Below are 16,424 nucleotides of genomic sequence, written 5' to 3'. Positions count from 1 at the left end.
AAAAAACTCAATAAGAATTTAATTTCGGGAGAAAAGGCACTGGTGGGGGGGGGGGTCTTCATAATACTGAATAGCAAAAAAAACCCCATATTTTTAAACATATGTTTAGGTCTGGTGAAGGAAGGAATTTTTCTTCTCTAATAATAGACTATTTTAAACAGTTGGTCTTTTCTAAAATTGAAAACCACACCATCAATTTAATTAGCTCTAAAGATATTTAATTAACTGAATATTTGCTGTACTGTTCATAATTCTCAAACCTACATGTAGTTTAAGTACGTGTAGAGGTATTTTTTTATGTATTCTTGTACTGTAAAATACTTGGATTAATTATTAAACATCCATTAATAATTTGTCCTCTTTAAAATAACATCAAATTGATGCCGTGCGTGAAGCATTTGTACATTGCCAATTTTAAATTTAATATTTTATCATCGTTCTACATACATGTAGGTACTTAATGTATTAATTATTTTCCAGGGAAAATTCATGAAATAAGTAACTGCAGCTGAGTAATAATAATAGAAATATACATATCATAGATAATTTTTGCAATGAAATAATTCTTCAAAAACGATATATAATTTATTTAATTAAAAAACATGTAAATCCTTACCATAAATAAGATAAGTCCTTTCACTTCGGAGTTCCGAATGACAATGAAGACTGAACGATAAGTGAACGGTGAACGCAAGGTGAACGCAAAATAAACGGAACGAAGAGCGAACGGTGAACGTTTTGTGAACGGTGAACGCGAGCGCACGGTGAACGGTGAACGCAATACTGTGAACGAAGAGCGAACGGTGAACGCACGCTGAACGAACGGTGAACGAACGCTGAACGAACGGTGAACGAACGGTGAGCGAACGGAAAAATGGGAAAGTAGAACGTTTCAGGGACTGTATCATATTTAGGATGCTTTTGTCAAATGTTTTCCTGTTCATGCATGGTATATAGTGATAATTCTCTCCTTTTGCTATCAAACCGAGTCTTTGCATGAAGTTCAAAATAATGTCCAAGTTACCCAAAAGATATGGCGAATTCTGATCAATTTTCTCTTTTCCAGAATGTTGTGTTTCGTCTCTTACATAATAAACAGTTACATCTGACTTGTTGGAAGCATGACTCTCTGGAACAGCGAAATTTGCTATAGCATTTTTGTTTTCTTTATGTTTAAATATATCCATTAATACTTCTTTTCTAAGACAACCAGTATTGTAGTAATCTTCCCAATCTAATCTTGTAGCTTCAATTCCTTTCAAATGAAGTTTATCAGTGATGATACCTTTAAAGACATTAACAAACCACTGTACATCAATAATTACCCATCTTTCCAATCCATCTTCGTTAAAGTACAAAACCTTCCCAGCATCATGATAATAACGCAACATGTCTATTCTTTCATTTTTCTCTTTATTATATTCTGTATGCTTTGAAACTATATCTGTCAGATCCAACATTTTTCTCTCAGCTTTCCTTTGATTGATTTCAATTTCAAAAAAGGCCCAGTCTTTTGGAATCTCCTCTTTCCACCGCTTTTGAGATGCAATCTCAACTATACGTTTTTCTAAAGCCTCCAAAGGTGTGAGGGGAAACTGTGTGAAGAAGCAGCTATCTTTGTCCACATACTGTAGTAAGTTAGAATTCTTTGGGAATTTTTCTTGTAAGCGTTCAACAAATTCCTCTTCATTCTGAAATATGATTCATTTGAGATTTTTTTAAAACATAGATGTTCATGATCAACTTAAATTCGGTATTTCCTAACACAGATTTTGTACTTAAACAATTATGATGATTCTTTTATATTTTTACGCCCTAAAAAAGAAGAGGCAAGTCAAAAGGAAAACAAAGCGAAATAAATTCGAAATAACGTCCAAATCTCAGATAAAGGTCATTATTTGGCTTATTTGGCCAATTTTAGCAAGAACAAAACTCTTTTAATTTTATATCCTTACTTTTTCAATGCTGTTTTTTGCAGTGAAATTTGTTATGTTTGTTCTGAAATACCTATTTATATCCACACCTTTTTACTAATAAAAGTAACTTTCACAATATGAAAAGCCTTTCAGTAGCTTAATTGTTCTAGTTACTTGAAACACTAGTGAAGACACGAAAACTTGAGATGAGTGAAAATGTCATTTATTGACCAGATAAATGACGAAAGTGAACGAAAACACATAAATATACAATATTACATACAATCATGTAAATTATAGCAGGGATAAGGCCAAATAATGATTAGTTTCAACTTAGTTTTGATATATTGCGACTTAGTGCTTATCCCAGCTATTGTTATATAATGATTACCAAGTTTGTGTAACAAGAAGGTGGCGTAAACAAATAGGTAAATGGTATGGTAAACGACATGGTAAATGCTTGATGATATACAATGAGGAAAAATTCCATACAACAAAAATTCAAATATTGGAATTAAATGGGAGGAGGATGGGAGATGGCGGTAAATTGATTGCAACCTCATGTTTGCGTAAAATGAAATTAATTGAGCACTCGATCCCGATCAAGCCGAACCCGATCCAAACATGAGTTCGATCCCGATCCAGTTGACCCCACTCTTTTTACATTAAAAATCAATAACAACTGCAATTTGAATCTAAATTTGTCAAAAACAATGTAAAAAAGATTGTATATAAGTCATTTTATGAGACATAAATTGTATTCAATTACTTCTTATAAATTCTTTCAAAGATTTATAAATATATTCTGAAAGTCCACGAAAAAATTGAGCAATTTTGAAAAGAAAATTGACCGGTTTTCAGATATACATGTATTTATCATTCACCCCCTTTAGTGATGTTTATAGTAATAATTTCTAAACAGACTTTATAATTTATTTGTTCCATGCTTTATTTTGACAAAAATATTGTAGGGTAAAGGTCGAAGTTGTAATTTTTTATTAAGACACAAATTCCCCTGCAAAAAAGGTCATATTAAATGTACCATATCTCTGTTTTGGATTTGATTTTAAAATAAACTATGTACATGTAGGTAAAAAGTAAAAATATACTTGACAAAAACATTAAGACTTTAAATAACAGGTGGCAACCTCGTTAAGCAGTAACCAGTGAATCATTTAGGATATGAACGTTTGTGTACTGTATATGTGAAATACAGCTTTAGATTTTTTTTGCTTAGGGAGATTTCGTTTTTCAACAACTTCTTGATTCTCAAATTAATGTTCCTCTGTCATGTATATTTCACATAGTAGCCTTGTCATCCTTTTCCCGATGAGTTGTGATGTACCCTGAATATGTTTCGGAATTTTTTTCCATGGGAAATCGTCGTCCTAGTTCCAACACCTACACTGTCAGAAGTGGGAGATTCATTGCTTGATTGGATACTGTTTAACGTCCCTCTCCAGAATATTTCACTGATATGGAGACGTCACCATTGCTGGTGAAGGGCTGCAAAATTAGGCCTATGCTCGGCACTTGTGGCCTTTGAGCAAGGAGGATTCTTTATCGTGCCACACCTGCTGTGACACGGGTTCTCAGTTTATACGGTCTCATCAGAAGGACCGCCCCATTTAGTCGCCTTTAACAACAAGCGAGGGGGTACAGAAGACCTATTTTAACCCTGATCCCAACGGGGCTTAGGAGAAGTTCATGCTATATATAATTGTGTAGATAACTTATTGTCGAAGAAAATGGTAATGTACTGTTAAACTGTGCGTTTCCTCTGAAAGTGTAAACAAGTGCGTTTGAGGAGGGAGGTACTCAGTGTAATTCGGGGTTAGATACCTTATGTTATTATTAAACTATGTATTATACTATGGGTTTATTATTACAGAAACAAGCGCCTGTAGTTTTTGAAATTGCTGAGATTTTTCCGAGGACTTTTTAATAATATTTAATGCAACGTTTTGTTATGTTACTTTCAAAGTATTCTTTAAACATTAAATTCATTTATTATTTTCATTTTTTAGAAGTACGTAAAAATTATTTTTTTCCTTCATGATTAAATCTTTATAAATTGACTCCCGATCCAACCCCTACCCCTGAATAATAATTTTTAAAATTACAACAAAATACACGTGATGTAAACAGCAAAAGTCTTAAAAAACAAAGAGAATCTTTTGTCTACCATTTTCCTCAATAGTAGTGGACATTTTATCCAGGTTCTCATTATGGTAAGCCGTTCTATCTCAGTTAGGGTCTAGAAAGCAGAATCTTCAAAAATTGAAAACATATCTAGTAATCGATTTTGATATCTGTTAGACTGTTTGGGAAAATGATCTTTCTTAAAATTTAACCACCAAACTTAAAACTTGATGTTTGATCAAGGGCAAAAACGAGAAAAAACTTAACGAGAATTGTACAGTATTTCATCTACAAAAATTATGACCAGTAATTATAATATGAACGCTATTTCATATACAAAAATTATGAAGAGGAATTATAATATGAATGCTAGAAATGGCACTACATTAAAGCTTACATATGCACCTTACAGAGCATCGATGGGTCATGATGGAAGACAAAAATGGAGATGAGAATAAGCTTTCACGATTACAACTTTTACATAAAATTCAACTTGCATATTATGGTTTGGGATGTAAGTGATATTATACCATGTATGGCTTGATCAAGGAGAGAGAGAGATAGAAAGAGAGAGAGAGAAAGAGAGAGAGACAGAGAATAACAAAACCTTGTATTTAGAATTCTCCCAGTGTGTTCCGACAATGAGAACTATTGGTCGATTCATCATTCTCTTCTCCCTCCCCCAAAAAGTATGAATAGACTTTATCCAAAATTGAAAGTAATCTGCAATAAAATAATGACATAATAAAAAAAGTCACATGACGAAGAAATATATAGGAAAGGTCAGCAAATTTACAACTCAAGAGCCGACGATCTCATCACTGCGACACGCGACAAAATTAGATTTTCAAATTTAGATTTAAAAGATTATATTCATATAATTTCTTGAGCCTCTTATTTACACAGGAACAGTTGACCCAGAAGTAAAGATCATGAGGTTATAAATATTTTGGAATATGTTATTATATATTTATTTGCCTTATCTTTGAGATACCTTTTAAAAGAAAATAAGATAAGATACAACAACAGTTTAAGAAAGTGATGTAATCGAAGTACTTGATGTTAATGAAAAAGAATATGTTTTTTTTTTGAAAATCAAACAAATATGATGACCTTTGGGGTTTTAGGAAGGGGAAGTGTCAGAGACTTGTACTTTTTTCCTTTGTCCAAAAATTCTAAAAATTAAACATGGTTCTAACTGATTCAGTCTTAAACAGAGGAAACTTTAAAAGAAAATCGACTTACGCTAGATGTCCGATGGTATAAATCAATAGATCACATGAATTACTCGTGTGATCTTTTTAAATACATGTTATGTATCGCTTATCTCTAACAAAAATGAACTCAAGCGAACTGTAATGAACTTTGATTCTTTTGATTTAACTTGATGCTTTGACTAACCTCGAAACCTATTTTAAAACGTTTTTTAAAAAAAATGAGCCTTCATATTTTTTTTCAAATAACAGACCAGTGATCTTTATTTCAAAAATGTTGAGTTAAATGAAAGTAATTTTTTATCATATCAAAAAATAGCTCGTATGTGTTAAAAAATAAAAAAAATGACGATCAGGAATTCAAAGTAAAACAAAGTAAAAACCCTGATTTATTATAGTAAACTATATAATTAAGTATAGTAAGCCAGAGTGAACTACGGTCCTTTTTGTTATGTAAATTCTTTGAAAGTTATAATCTCATTTGGCGGTTCTTACATGGAGTACAATGTATCAATAAACAAGATTAAAAGAAAAAGCTTCCTTGAATAATTTATTAGCTTACACACAAAAACACATCTACTTGTTCCCTTACCTCCGTAGGTCCATTCTGAGAAAAGGCTGCCATTTTGATCACACACATTCACATCTGTTTTTTCGTTCAAGTCCTTTGAAGCGTCCACCACCACAACATAGAAAGCCCTCCTGGTCAGGTAAATCTGGTGACATGCGTAGTAGACACACTAGCCTCCAAAATCAAAAAACGTCAACGTCTTTGATGGTTTCCCCTCAAACTTGTACTTTGTATTCAGGGATGTAGCTATCAACGTTTTAAAAGACAGATTACAACTAAATCACTCTACAAATTTACAATTTCATCTACTTTGTGGGAAAATATAGGACAAAATTCCTTTGGTGTATTAATGTGGCATGTAGAAGTATACGTATTTATGCGACACGTTATATAAAACAGACTATTTCACCCAGCATATGAAAGCAGGTATTCTTTAACAAGGTACCTTTTAGTGATTTGTTTTCATCAACTATCTCAAAAACCTCTTCATGGACATCCAAGACTTCCGTTGATTTCTCGTTCATTGTTTCCTCCTCACTACACCTTCGCAGACGTTTGAGTAGCGTGGTTTTCCCCGCCCCAGCACATCCTACAATCATCCCCCGGGCGTGGTGGACTGTCTGTGTTCCTCTCTTAGCGTACTCCACATACCGCTCTCTGGCCTCCTTGTCCCAAAATAGTACCTCTCTTGGTACACCCACTGCCATATTATGAAAAAAATTACAAACAAGTTTAACCTTAATTAAAATATGAAGTAGGATTACTGTAATATTCTTTCCAAAAATCAAGGGCTAAGTTTTAACGACTGATTTTTTTACATCATTAAATAATGTATTTTCAAGATCAATAAAATAAAGGACAATGTAGAAAATTTGACCCCTTATGTGATCTAAAAACCAGAACAGTTGTAACAATGTAATAATTTGTAGTTAAGAACAAAAAATGAAGCTTTCTCTAAAGCTAACTTGTATTCAAAGCTTATAAGAAAGCTATTAGACGGTGAAGAAGTAGGGTCATTTTCCCAAATTTCCTCAATCTGGTAGAATTTCATCTTGATTGAGATACTTGTTTCTTCGGAAAACATGAAGCAGAAGGTATCTACCTGAGATTTTTACACAATAACTGCATCTATTAATAGTTTATAAAATATTTAAATTTGGTAGATAGACATTCATTGAAAATTGCTTAAAGCTTTTGAAAGCGATAATCTCTGTCTTTTGTTGTGTAATTCTTCAAAAGCAGCAGGCAGTACAAAACACATCTGACATTATCTGGAAAACTATGGTATCCACCTAGAACGTTTTGGTGCAAGAGTGTATGTAAATCTAAGAAAACGAAATGTCATCAGCTTATCAAAAATGAGGATATATCGTATCTTTTGTTTACAAATACATTCTTTAAGTCACCGATTTAAATTCACTAAAAAAGAATTGTTCCATTCACATATTGAAATGAAAATGTGCAAAATAAAAATATATATCGTGTTCTTGAATCCAATGAACTGATAGTCATAAACAATATAGGCAAAATATAATGGGTATATTAATATATAAACATTGCATGTAATTGAGTGAAAATTTTCACCCAAAGAAAACCATTGTCAATGTTTTCGAGGAGTGAAAATTTTTAATGTTACACTCAACAATATGCAATATTTTTTTATATTATACTGAATGTTTTATATAAATACATATAACAGTGAACTGTGCGTGCATAAACTCTGTTGCTACGCTGGGGGACGTGGCTTCATTATTCAGCGGTTAATAGTGCTTTTTACCAAATGTTTCTCGCCCAATCACTATCTTAATTGTAAAAAAAAAAATTGAAGTCATCCCCTTATTTATCATAAAGCTGTGTTGTTACGATTATTGATTGATTGATTGATTGTATATTGTTTAACGTCCCTCTTGAGAATTTTTCACTCATATGGAGACGTCACCGATGCCGGTGAAGGGCTTCAAATTTAGACCTATACTCGGCACTCAGGGCCATTGAGCAGTGAGGGTTCTTTATCGTGCCAACGCCTACCGTGACACGGGACCTACGTTTTTAAGGTCATATCCGAAAGACCCGTGACTTTCACTTCTAGTGCCGAGCGCTTGGCGAAGGAACAGTCACTACCTTTGTTTACGTCTTACCCGGTTTTTTGTAAGCTTTGTTGTTAATGATATAAATATCGGTATGTGGATAGCGGCCTATGCAGGATCTGGCGAACTCAGATCTCCAAAATCTTTAATTCCATGTTACTTGTGCACTCTTCTTAGTATCTCCTCTGCTATGCACTAGCTCACCAGCTTCTTGGTGCTCCAAAAGAAAATGTTTCCTCTCATCCATTCCTTGTCTTGAAATACTTTCAGGTATGTTACCTACAAATATGGAAACACTTGCAGAAATTGAAGTAAAATTCATTTTTGAGTTCATACATCTATGTCACAGGCAATTTTTATTCATGCAGTAAAATGTAGCAATACTGTAAATCACTTTTTATTCGCAAGAACTTTATTTTTGCGTACATGTAATTACGCGAGCAGAACGGTATGCTCACGAAAATTTTATTCTGGCGTATAAAAGATCTTCAGATTATATAGAGCATTGACCACAATTCGTGAAATTTTAAGATTCAATGACTATCTCGCGAAAATAAGGTGTCGCGAAAATTAAGTGATTAAGAGTAGTATCGAAAGAAAAGAGTTTAATATAATCATTACTAAATTACTACATAGTGATCAAATATGTCATTTAGGACATATCTCATTAACCACATAGAGCGCTCGATCCGTGATCGGGAGGTCGTGAGTTCGTATCTCGGCCGCGACTGACCTAGTCGTAAAAATGGGCAGCAACTATTCCTTCGTCATGCGCTCGGCAATTTGAAGTGAAAGTTGCGGGTCCTTCGGATGAGATCTTAAAAATCCAGGCCCAGTGTCAGCGGCAGGCGTTGGCACGATAAAGATGGCTCACTGCTCAATGGCCCTGAGTGCCGAGTAAAGATGAAAATTTGAAGCCCTTCGCCTGTATACAGTGACGTATTCATTTGACTGAAAAATTCTCGAGATGGACGTTAAACAATAATACAATCAATCAATCAATCAATCAATCATTAACCACATAGCTTTTCTTACGCGGCGACAATTTTGAAGTCATTTTTTTGCCTGAATATCTTTATTGACGTAATATTCAAATTTCTTGAAATCGTTAGTTTTGAAAGTCATTATAAGACATTCCAAGGCCGTAACTACCATTGAGGCAAGTGAGGCAAATGCCTCACTAAATTTTGAGAGTTTTTTGAAAAGTGAAAAAGTTTTACATTGTAATTATGTGTGTCTTCGTGCTAAATTAATATTTTCTACTTTTATTTCCATTTCTGTAAATCCTTCGTTTCACCAGGTGCCTCATTTTCATTTAGAGCGCATGTAAAATTTAATTCAAAATGGTTATTTTGTAAATTGTTCGATTATTTAACACCCCTTCTAAGAATATCTCATTCATATTGAAACACTTGCCGATGGAGGGCTGCAAGTTTTAAATCTGTACTTTCAGGATTAATAACTGAAGATGATTGAACAGTGAGAGGTCTTTTTAGTGCCATCACTTACTGTGACATAGGATCTCGGTTTTTACGGTTTCATCAGAAGAACCTGTCTCTACATCCCGCAGTGGAATTCGAACCCGTGATATAAGGATCAATTCCCTAGTCTGCGACTTTAGAGCATATGCTCTAACCACTGCGCCATGCGGGCGACAAAACGTAAAACATTTTTCAGATTATTGTTTTTTTCTAATACCCAAGTTTCAGGACCTCCCTCCCCTTGGAAACGTCAATCACTGGTCATGAGGTACTACCCTTTCAGTCCTTTGCCCCGTCTGAGACTAGGAATGCCCATCACCCTTGCCTCACTAAAAATGTGAGCCTAGTTACGGCCTTGCATTCATTTTCAAAAGAGTTACAAAAATACTATAAATATACAAAATCTACAGTGAATGACATTGTGCCGCAATTAGTATCCATTGTGAATGGATGTTCATGTATGTTACAATGAGTCTTGGTTCAGGTTTGTTTTACAAGTAAGAACTTGCAATTTCTTTCTTTTAAGGTCAAGATCAAGTAAATGAAAAGTGCTTACAGCTTCTCTCAATTATTAAAGATATCAAAAAGACCTTTTATTGAATTCTTTCAGGTAAAAAATAACATTTTAGAATTTCAACTTTTAAGTTTATTACGAACCATACATTTAAATGACATGAGAGTATGATGATACGTGTATCTCAATTATTTAAATAATGCAGTTATCAAAGTTTATCTGTAAATTATCAGGGAGAGACAAGAGCCACAAAGTAAAGTGCACGGGTTTTTTGTATATAAATTCTAACATATAAAAATTTCTGTTATCATTGTACATTTTTAATAAAACAGAATTATTACTATACTCACATATGTCTGTTAATATATCTATTAACAGGTTGCAACCCCTCTTACCGTTGTTTTGAAATATATACGTAGAAATTATATTCGGGAACATGATTAAAAACATTTTATCAAAGTAACTGTTGTTATCGAAAATGGTTTCCCCTCTGTAGCCTTTACATCGCATCTAATCAAGGGTAGGTGTCGATAGAAAAGTAAAAGTCGTCATTTTGTCATAGATCTTGGTTCATACATTATACTATTATATTATATAACTTTGTGAAATCCAGTAATCTGATTGGTCAATACGAAGTACTTATTTTTTGATAACGACCGCTGAAAGCGAATAATGACTCGCACGAGCTGCCTCGTTTTCACTTTCGCTTTAGACAAACATGGAAGTTCGCAAGTTGTAGGTGTGGAAAATTTAAAACATATAGTGAAGAACTCTGAGACTGATAATACAAAACAATTAATAGGATATTTGTGAATATTTTTCGGGAATAATTAGCAATTACCATTTCATGGTTGAGTTCGACCTTTCCACTCGGCGAGCAGAGTTTTGACGCTGTTTACGCGATTGCGGAGACTAAAGAAAATATAGACAATCATGCCATGTAAGATTGTATCTATTCTTAGAAGACATAGGTATTTATAGTTTGTCTGTGCATTTCGTCTGCAAGTGTCGTCTGCAAGTGTAAACGAGAGCGATTCTAAATCTGGGGGAGGGGGTACTCTGTGTTATTCGGAGATAGATATCTTGCGTCATTTTTATGATATTGGAAATTTAGTGCCGAAACAATTTCCTCTGATTAATATTTAATGAATAAATTCTTAAACATTTACATTCAACTTATTTATAGTTATTACCATCTCTGTAAATAATAGGTTGATATACATTGTACTAATACATTTGGGAAATTTTTATTTATATAATATAATAAATACGGACTCAATGTAGGTCAATATGCATTTATAATGACCCAGGATGACATCTGTCATCCTGGGTCATTATAAATGCATATTGACCTACATTGAGCTCATATTTGTATAACATTTAACGTCTTTTTCAAGTAAAATATCCAAGTATAAAACAGATGGTCAGGCTCTGTGGTATCTTATCTCAAGCTCACCAGGATATACTAAAATCAGTACTCGCTTACTCGGATGTATATTTTTAAAAATATCTAAGCTTATTTATGAATGCATTAAAACATTGGTTTTAAATCATAAAATGTTCCTTGCACTTGTGCATACAGTGATTAGGGTTTCCTACTCCTTTAAATGACCGTTATCGCCTGTTGCAGTGTTTATACAGTAATTATCGTGTCCAAACACCTTCTACCTGGCTTTTCTCACCTTCGACTGTCTTCTACCCTTATGTTTAGTATGCTTTAAATATTTGTTTTCATTGAACATCGTTTAAGGTCCATTATATTTAAATAAATTTAATAATTTTTTCAATTCTCCAAGAAGCCGTAAATTCTCGGGCAAAGAGACAGACGATATTGCACGTGTGATTGTTGATATGGATGCGTAATCATGAGTTTGATTACAAGCTAATTAATGCAAATGATTGAAGGCAAATGCTTTGAAAATCTTATGTCCATCGTTGCTCCAAACTACAACATACCATATTGTAATTTTATGAAATCTAGGATAAAAAGTGTACGAAGATCGTATACATCCGCTCTGTTATAGGATAACTTGATCATGTTTATGCAGTACATGTACCTCTCACAACTTATCACTTGCGCGTCAAACGCATCAAAGAGTTACTGACATAACAATTACAGAACAGATTATCTTTTAAACAAAAACACTGTGAAACATTTATAATTTATTGCTCATATTTATCTGATAAATAAATTGAACTTAAAAAAAATGTAAGATTAAATTTCGTCGGGTACAAAGTGGTCATGATTGTTACAACGCATTTACAGGTAACCTCCCATCGGTTTTATTTCTACATGAGTTAACAATGTTTTAAGTTATCAATTAACTTATTCATATTTATTTACACTTTTACCGAGTACCCGGGTACTCGATTGGAAAAACGTCCGAGTAACCGAGTATTAACAAGTTTATCTTTAAAAAAGATAGGTGAGCTACCCTAACAAAAAAATACTATAGTAAACTATAGTTAACTATAGTTTACTATAGTAAATCAAAGTTCCAAAGTTTCCGCCATAGTAAATCAAAGTTCCAAAGTTTTCACCATAGTAAATCAAAGTTCCAAAGTTTTTACTATAGTAAATCAAAGTTCCAAAGTTTTCGCCATAGTAAATCAAAGTTCCAAAGTTTTTACTATAGTAAATCAAAGTTCCAAAGTTTTCACCATAGTAAATCAAAGTTCCAAAGTTTTCGCCATAGTAAATCAAAGTTCCAAAGTTTTCACCATAGTAAATCAAAGTTCCAAAGTTTTCGCCGTAGTAAATCAAAGTTCAAAAGTTTTCGCCATAGTAAATCAAAGTTCTAAAGTTTCGCGATAGTAAACAAAGTTTCAAAGTTTATACCATAGTTTTCAAAGTTCCAAATTTTTTATTATAGCTTAACAAAATTCCAAAGTTTTTACTATAGTAAATTAAAGTTCAAATGTTTTTTTTTTTCTTTTTTTTTTTTTTTTTTTTGAAATTACTTAAACAACTTAAATATTTTAAATAATAATAATTATTTATAATTAAAATTAAATATATTCAAATAAATACCGCTTTTTTATCGGTGAAAGAGACTATTTTTACATTAAAACAATTTCTTGTACTTTTTTCTTTTTGGGGGACGATTTGGGTTTTTGAAAAAAAATTCTGAAGCTTTAATGAATCTTAAACTTGAAATTTATTTAATGTACAGAATGGGAAGCAAAACCATAATCTTAAGGGTTTATAGTGCTTAATCAAAGTTCCAAAGTTTTCTCTATAGTAAATCAAAGTTCCAAAGTTTTCACCATAGTAAATCAAAGTTCCAAAGTTTTCACCATAGTAAATCAAAGTTCCAAAGTTTTTACTATAGTAAATCAAAGTTCCAAAGTTTTCACCATAGTAAATCAAAGTTCCAAAGTTTTTACTATAGTAAATCAAAGTTCCAAAGTTTTCACCATAGTAAATCAAAGTTCCAAAGTTTTCACCATAGTAAATCAAAGTTCCAAAGTTATAACTTTGGTACTATAGTTAACTATAGTAAACTATAGTTAACTATAGTTTACTATAGTATTTTTTTGTTAGGGTAGCGCCGTAGCAATTTTTAAACAAAGAAAGAAAGATCCGTGATCAAGTGATTTATTTTGCTGAATTCTTTAATTTTATCGAAGCTGGAGAGTGATAAAGTTATTATTGTTTTGTGAAGCGTATTTTATAGACACATAGGTAAAGAAACAAGGGGGAATTGGGGGGTGGGGGGGGGGGGTGGATGACCTATTGGAGTTTTGGCGCAACGGAACATATATGACCTTTACTGGAGATGGGGGTGGGCTCTATATAATATGAAGAAGATGCCGATTGAGATATTGCATGTGTGAGCTGATTTAAAGAAGAGAATTTCTAGGCATTTTAGCAAAGAAAAAACATGGGAGTTGAAAGGATTATAGAAAATAACTGAAAGTGTATGTTGTGTAAAGAGTCCAGAGAGTTTGGAACGCATGTGTAGGTGGGTCATCTTTGTCAAGATATGTTAGGTTAAAAACCATGCATACACATCAGAATTTTTTATACACAAAAAGTGGATTTATTCATTATTTTTAGAGTAATTTCTTGCTTCTGTTTCTGGAATTAGTGAGATTGGCTGAATTGACCAATTGACCAATCAGAAATTAGAATCTATCTTTGGTTGTGGTTAGATTAAAATAAAACTCCCTTGTCATTGTTTAGAACATTCAGATAGTAACTCGGGCTTTTCCGTCAGCAAAAAACCTTCAGATTTTAAAATATTATAAATATGAAGTTATCTTAAAAGTGTAAGCTACACAATAAATGAACAGTTATTTCATGCTACAACATGATACAACGTAGTTGCTAGCACTAAAAAAATGCATTACAATTAGGATTTTCATATCTTATAGAACCAAATTCTTTACCCTTAAATATATATATCTATCTTCTAATTAATAATCTGATATTAAATTGAAATAATTCATAATAGAAAAAAATTGCCCACGAGAATTTTTTTTTTAATTCTCATTCTCTACACAGAAGTTAATTAACAAAGAATTATCAAAGGTTTACAAAGTATATGGAAAAAGCTATTTTTAAAAAATAAGATCATTGAAACTGTGGTGGAAAGGTGCATTGAAACATTTGAAATATGATACCTATTGAAAGCATTTATTCACCGGATAAGTATTTTTTTTTTTACATTGATATTTTATTAATCACAAATAAAGGTTGATAACTCTTACCACAATTCTAGGGGTGGGGGGGGATAGGACACATCCCACCCTTACAGACTAATAGTTACCTTTGAAAAGTATGTCCAAATATACCTAGTATTTAACACCTACACTTCTTTTTTATGTATTCAATTTCATTGAATCTGTTGTTATTAGTGATTGAATCATCTAAAATAAATTTACATTAGAGTCCAGTTTTTTGAATGTTGTTTAGTTAATCTTGAGTAGAAAATACATGTACTTTTAGACATTAGACAGTTTTAAAGCCTTTTTGTTTATCGCCTTGACATAATTCCCAACAACTAATTTTCAACAACTGTATCTTACACGCAAACTCCAGTACATTGTCTCTAGATAAAAGAACTGAAATGCAAGAATCATGGACGGATACAGGATTTGTGATTAGGAGGGGGTGTGGATAAATTTGGCAAGGAGTCTGGGGCCGCCTTGAGGGGACCAGGGGGAGACGCCCCCGGAAGCTCCTGGGTTTTTGTGTATTTTAAGAGTAACACCAGACACTTTAATAGAGTATATTTTTTCATTTATTTTTGTTTAAAGTGACATATAGGTCCGGGGGTTTGAATATTAATTCTATTGAATGTTTCTCCTTGGATTGTATTATACATGTTACACATGCCACTATAATCACTGACCTGTGAACTGACGGGATTTCGTAAGTCACCTTTAATTAACTATATCTCTTTTGCTGTAACACATTTCAGATTAAAACCTGTAACATATCAAAAGTTCATTCAAGATTTGTGTTCTAGCACTGATTATATTCCTTATCTTAGTAGTAATTTTGTTTTATTCAAAATCAGCACATGCCCATGATCAGCCGTATTTCCGAGGAATCGGCGATTGAGTGTTTGTTTTCTTAATATTTAGATCAATTATAATTTATGCTTTAAAATTTATTAAAAATCAATTCCAATACATACCGGTACAATATAATAAGTGATATGAAACAGAAAATTCCCTACCTACTAGGAATAAACGTAGTTTGAAAAACTCGCGATCTTTGAATAAATACACATGGCAATGAAGGAGTTACCTATCCCGTTAGTATATAGATCCCTGCTATAAAAGATATTTACTTACTAATAATGATATTGTCTAGTTATGTACCAAAGTGCGGCATCATATCGTACCATGAATGATGGGGGCCCAGGGGGCGAAGTCCCCGGAACTCCTTGGTTTTTGGTGTATTTAAAAGAGTAAAATCAGGCACAATAACAGTGATATTGATTATTCATGTACCAAAGTATGGCATTATTAACATTAATCATATCATAATTTGATAATCTAAGGGGGGGGGGGGGGCAATCCTCCAGGGAAAATGACAAAATCACATTTAAAGCAGACAACTCATTTTACAAATTTATCGATCTGTTTAAGAATTTAATGTTTACTTTGCACTTCGTAACATATTTAAAAACAGCATATCGATTGCACCTTGACGACTTTAATCTATGTATTTCTAGAACAAGTCTTATTATATTAGATAAAACGAAAGCTGAATTCACTTCATTTATCTTTCTAACAAGTAAGCAGTAGGAAGAGAACATTTAGGAGGTTAGTCGTTTTTTTTTTCAATTTTATAAATACATATTAGTTTTTTTTATCTAAATATCAATGAATAGGAAAATCAGGAATTCTATAAAGATATATATTTTTTTCGTTGTGCAATGCGTTTTTTAAATGCATATCGAGGGACTCACTGTGAAAACAGGCATGATTAGAACAACGAATTCTGTTAGGATTGGGAAATTTAAGAATGGAATAGCATAAAGTT

At 32.7% G+C, this 16,424-nt stretch overlaps 1 protein-coding gene across 1 annotated transcript; it reads right to left on the bottom strand.

Annotated features, from left to right (window-relative positions):
- Nucleotides 1–889: 889 nt before the first annotated feature.
- LOC134266773 (uncharacterized) lies at nt 890–6,537 on the bottom strand (the record flags this gene model as incomplete). Its single annotated transcript, XM_062748998.1, has 4 exons — nt 6,289–6,537; nt 5,865–6,089; nt 4,666–4,781; nt 890–1,691 (listed from the first exon to the last, which is right to left on the bottom strand). Coding segments are annotated over exons 3-4 (862 nt in total), but the record flags the coding sequence as incomplete, so codon positions are not given.
- Between the last annotated feature and the right edge of the window lie 9,887 nt (nt 6,538–16,424).

This window comes from Saccostrea cucullata, unplaced genomic scaffold (assembly GCF_032062105.1).
Source record: "Saccostrea cucullata isolate Sc308-1 unplaced genomic scaffold, CSIRO_AGI_Scuc_v1 ctg2892, whole genome shotgun sequence".
Lineage (NCBI taxonomy): Eukaryota > Metazoa > Mollusca > Bivalvia > Ostreida > Ostreidae > Saccostrea > Saccostrea cuccullata.
This window is presented reverse-complemented; position numbering and strand designations above follow the sequence as displayed.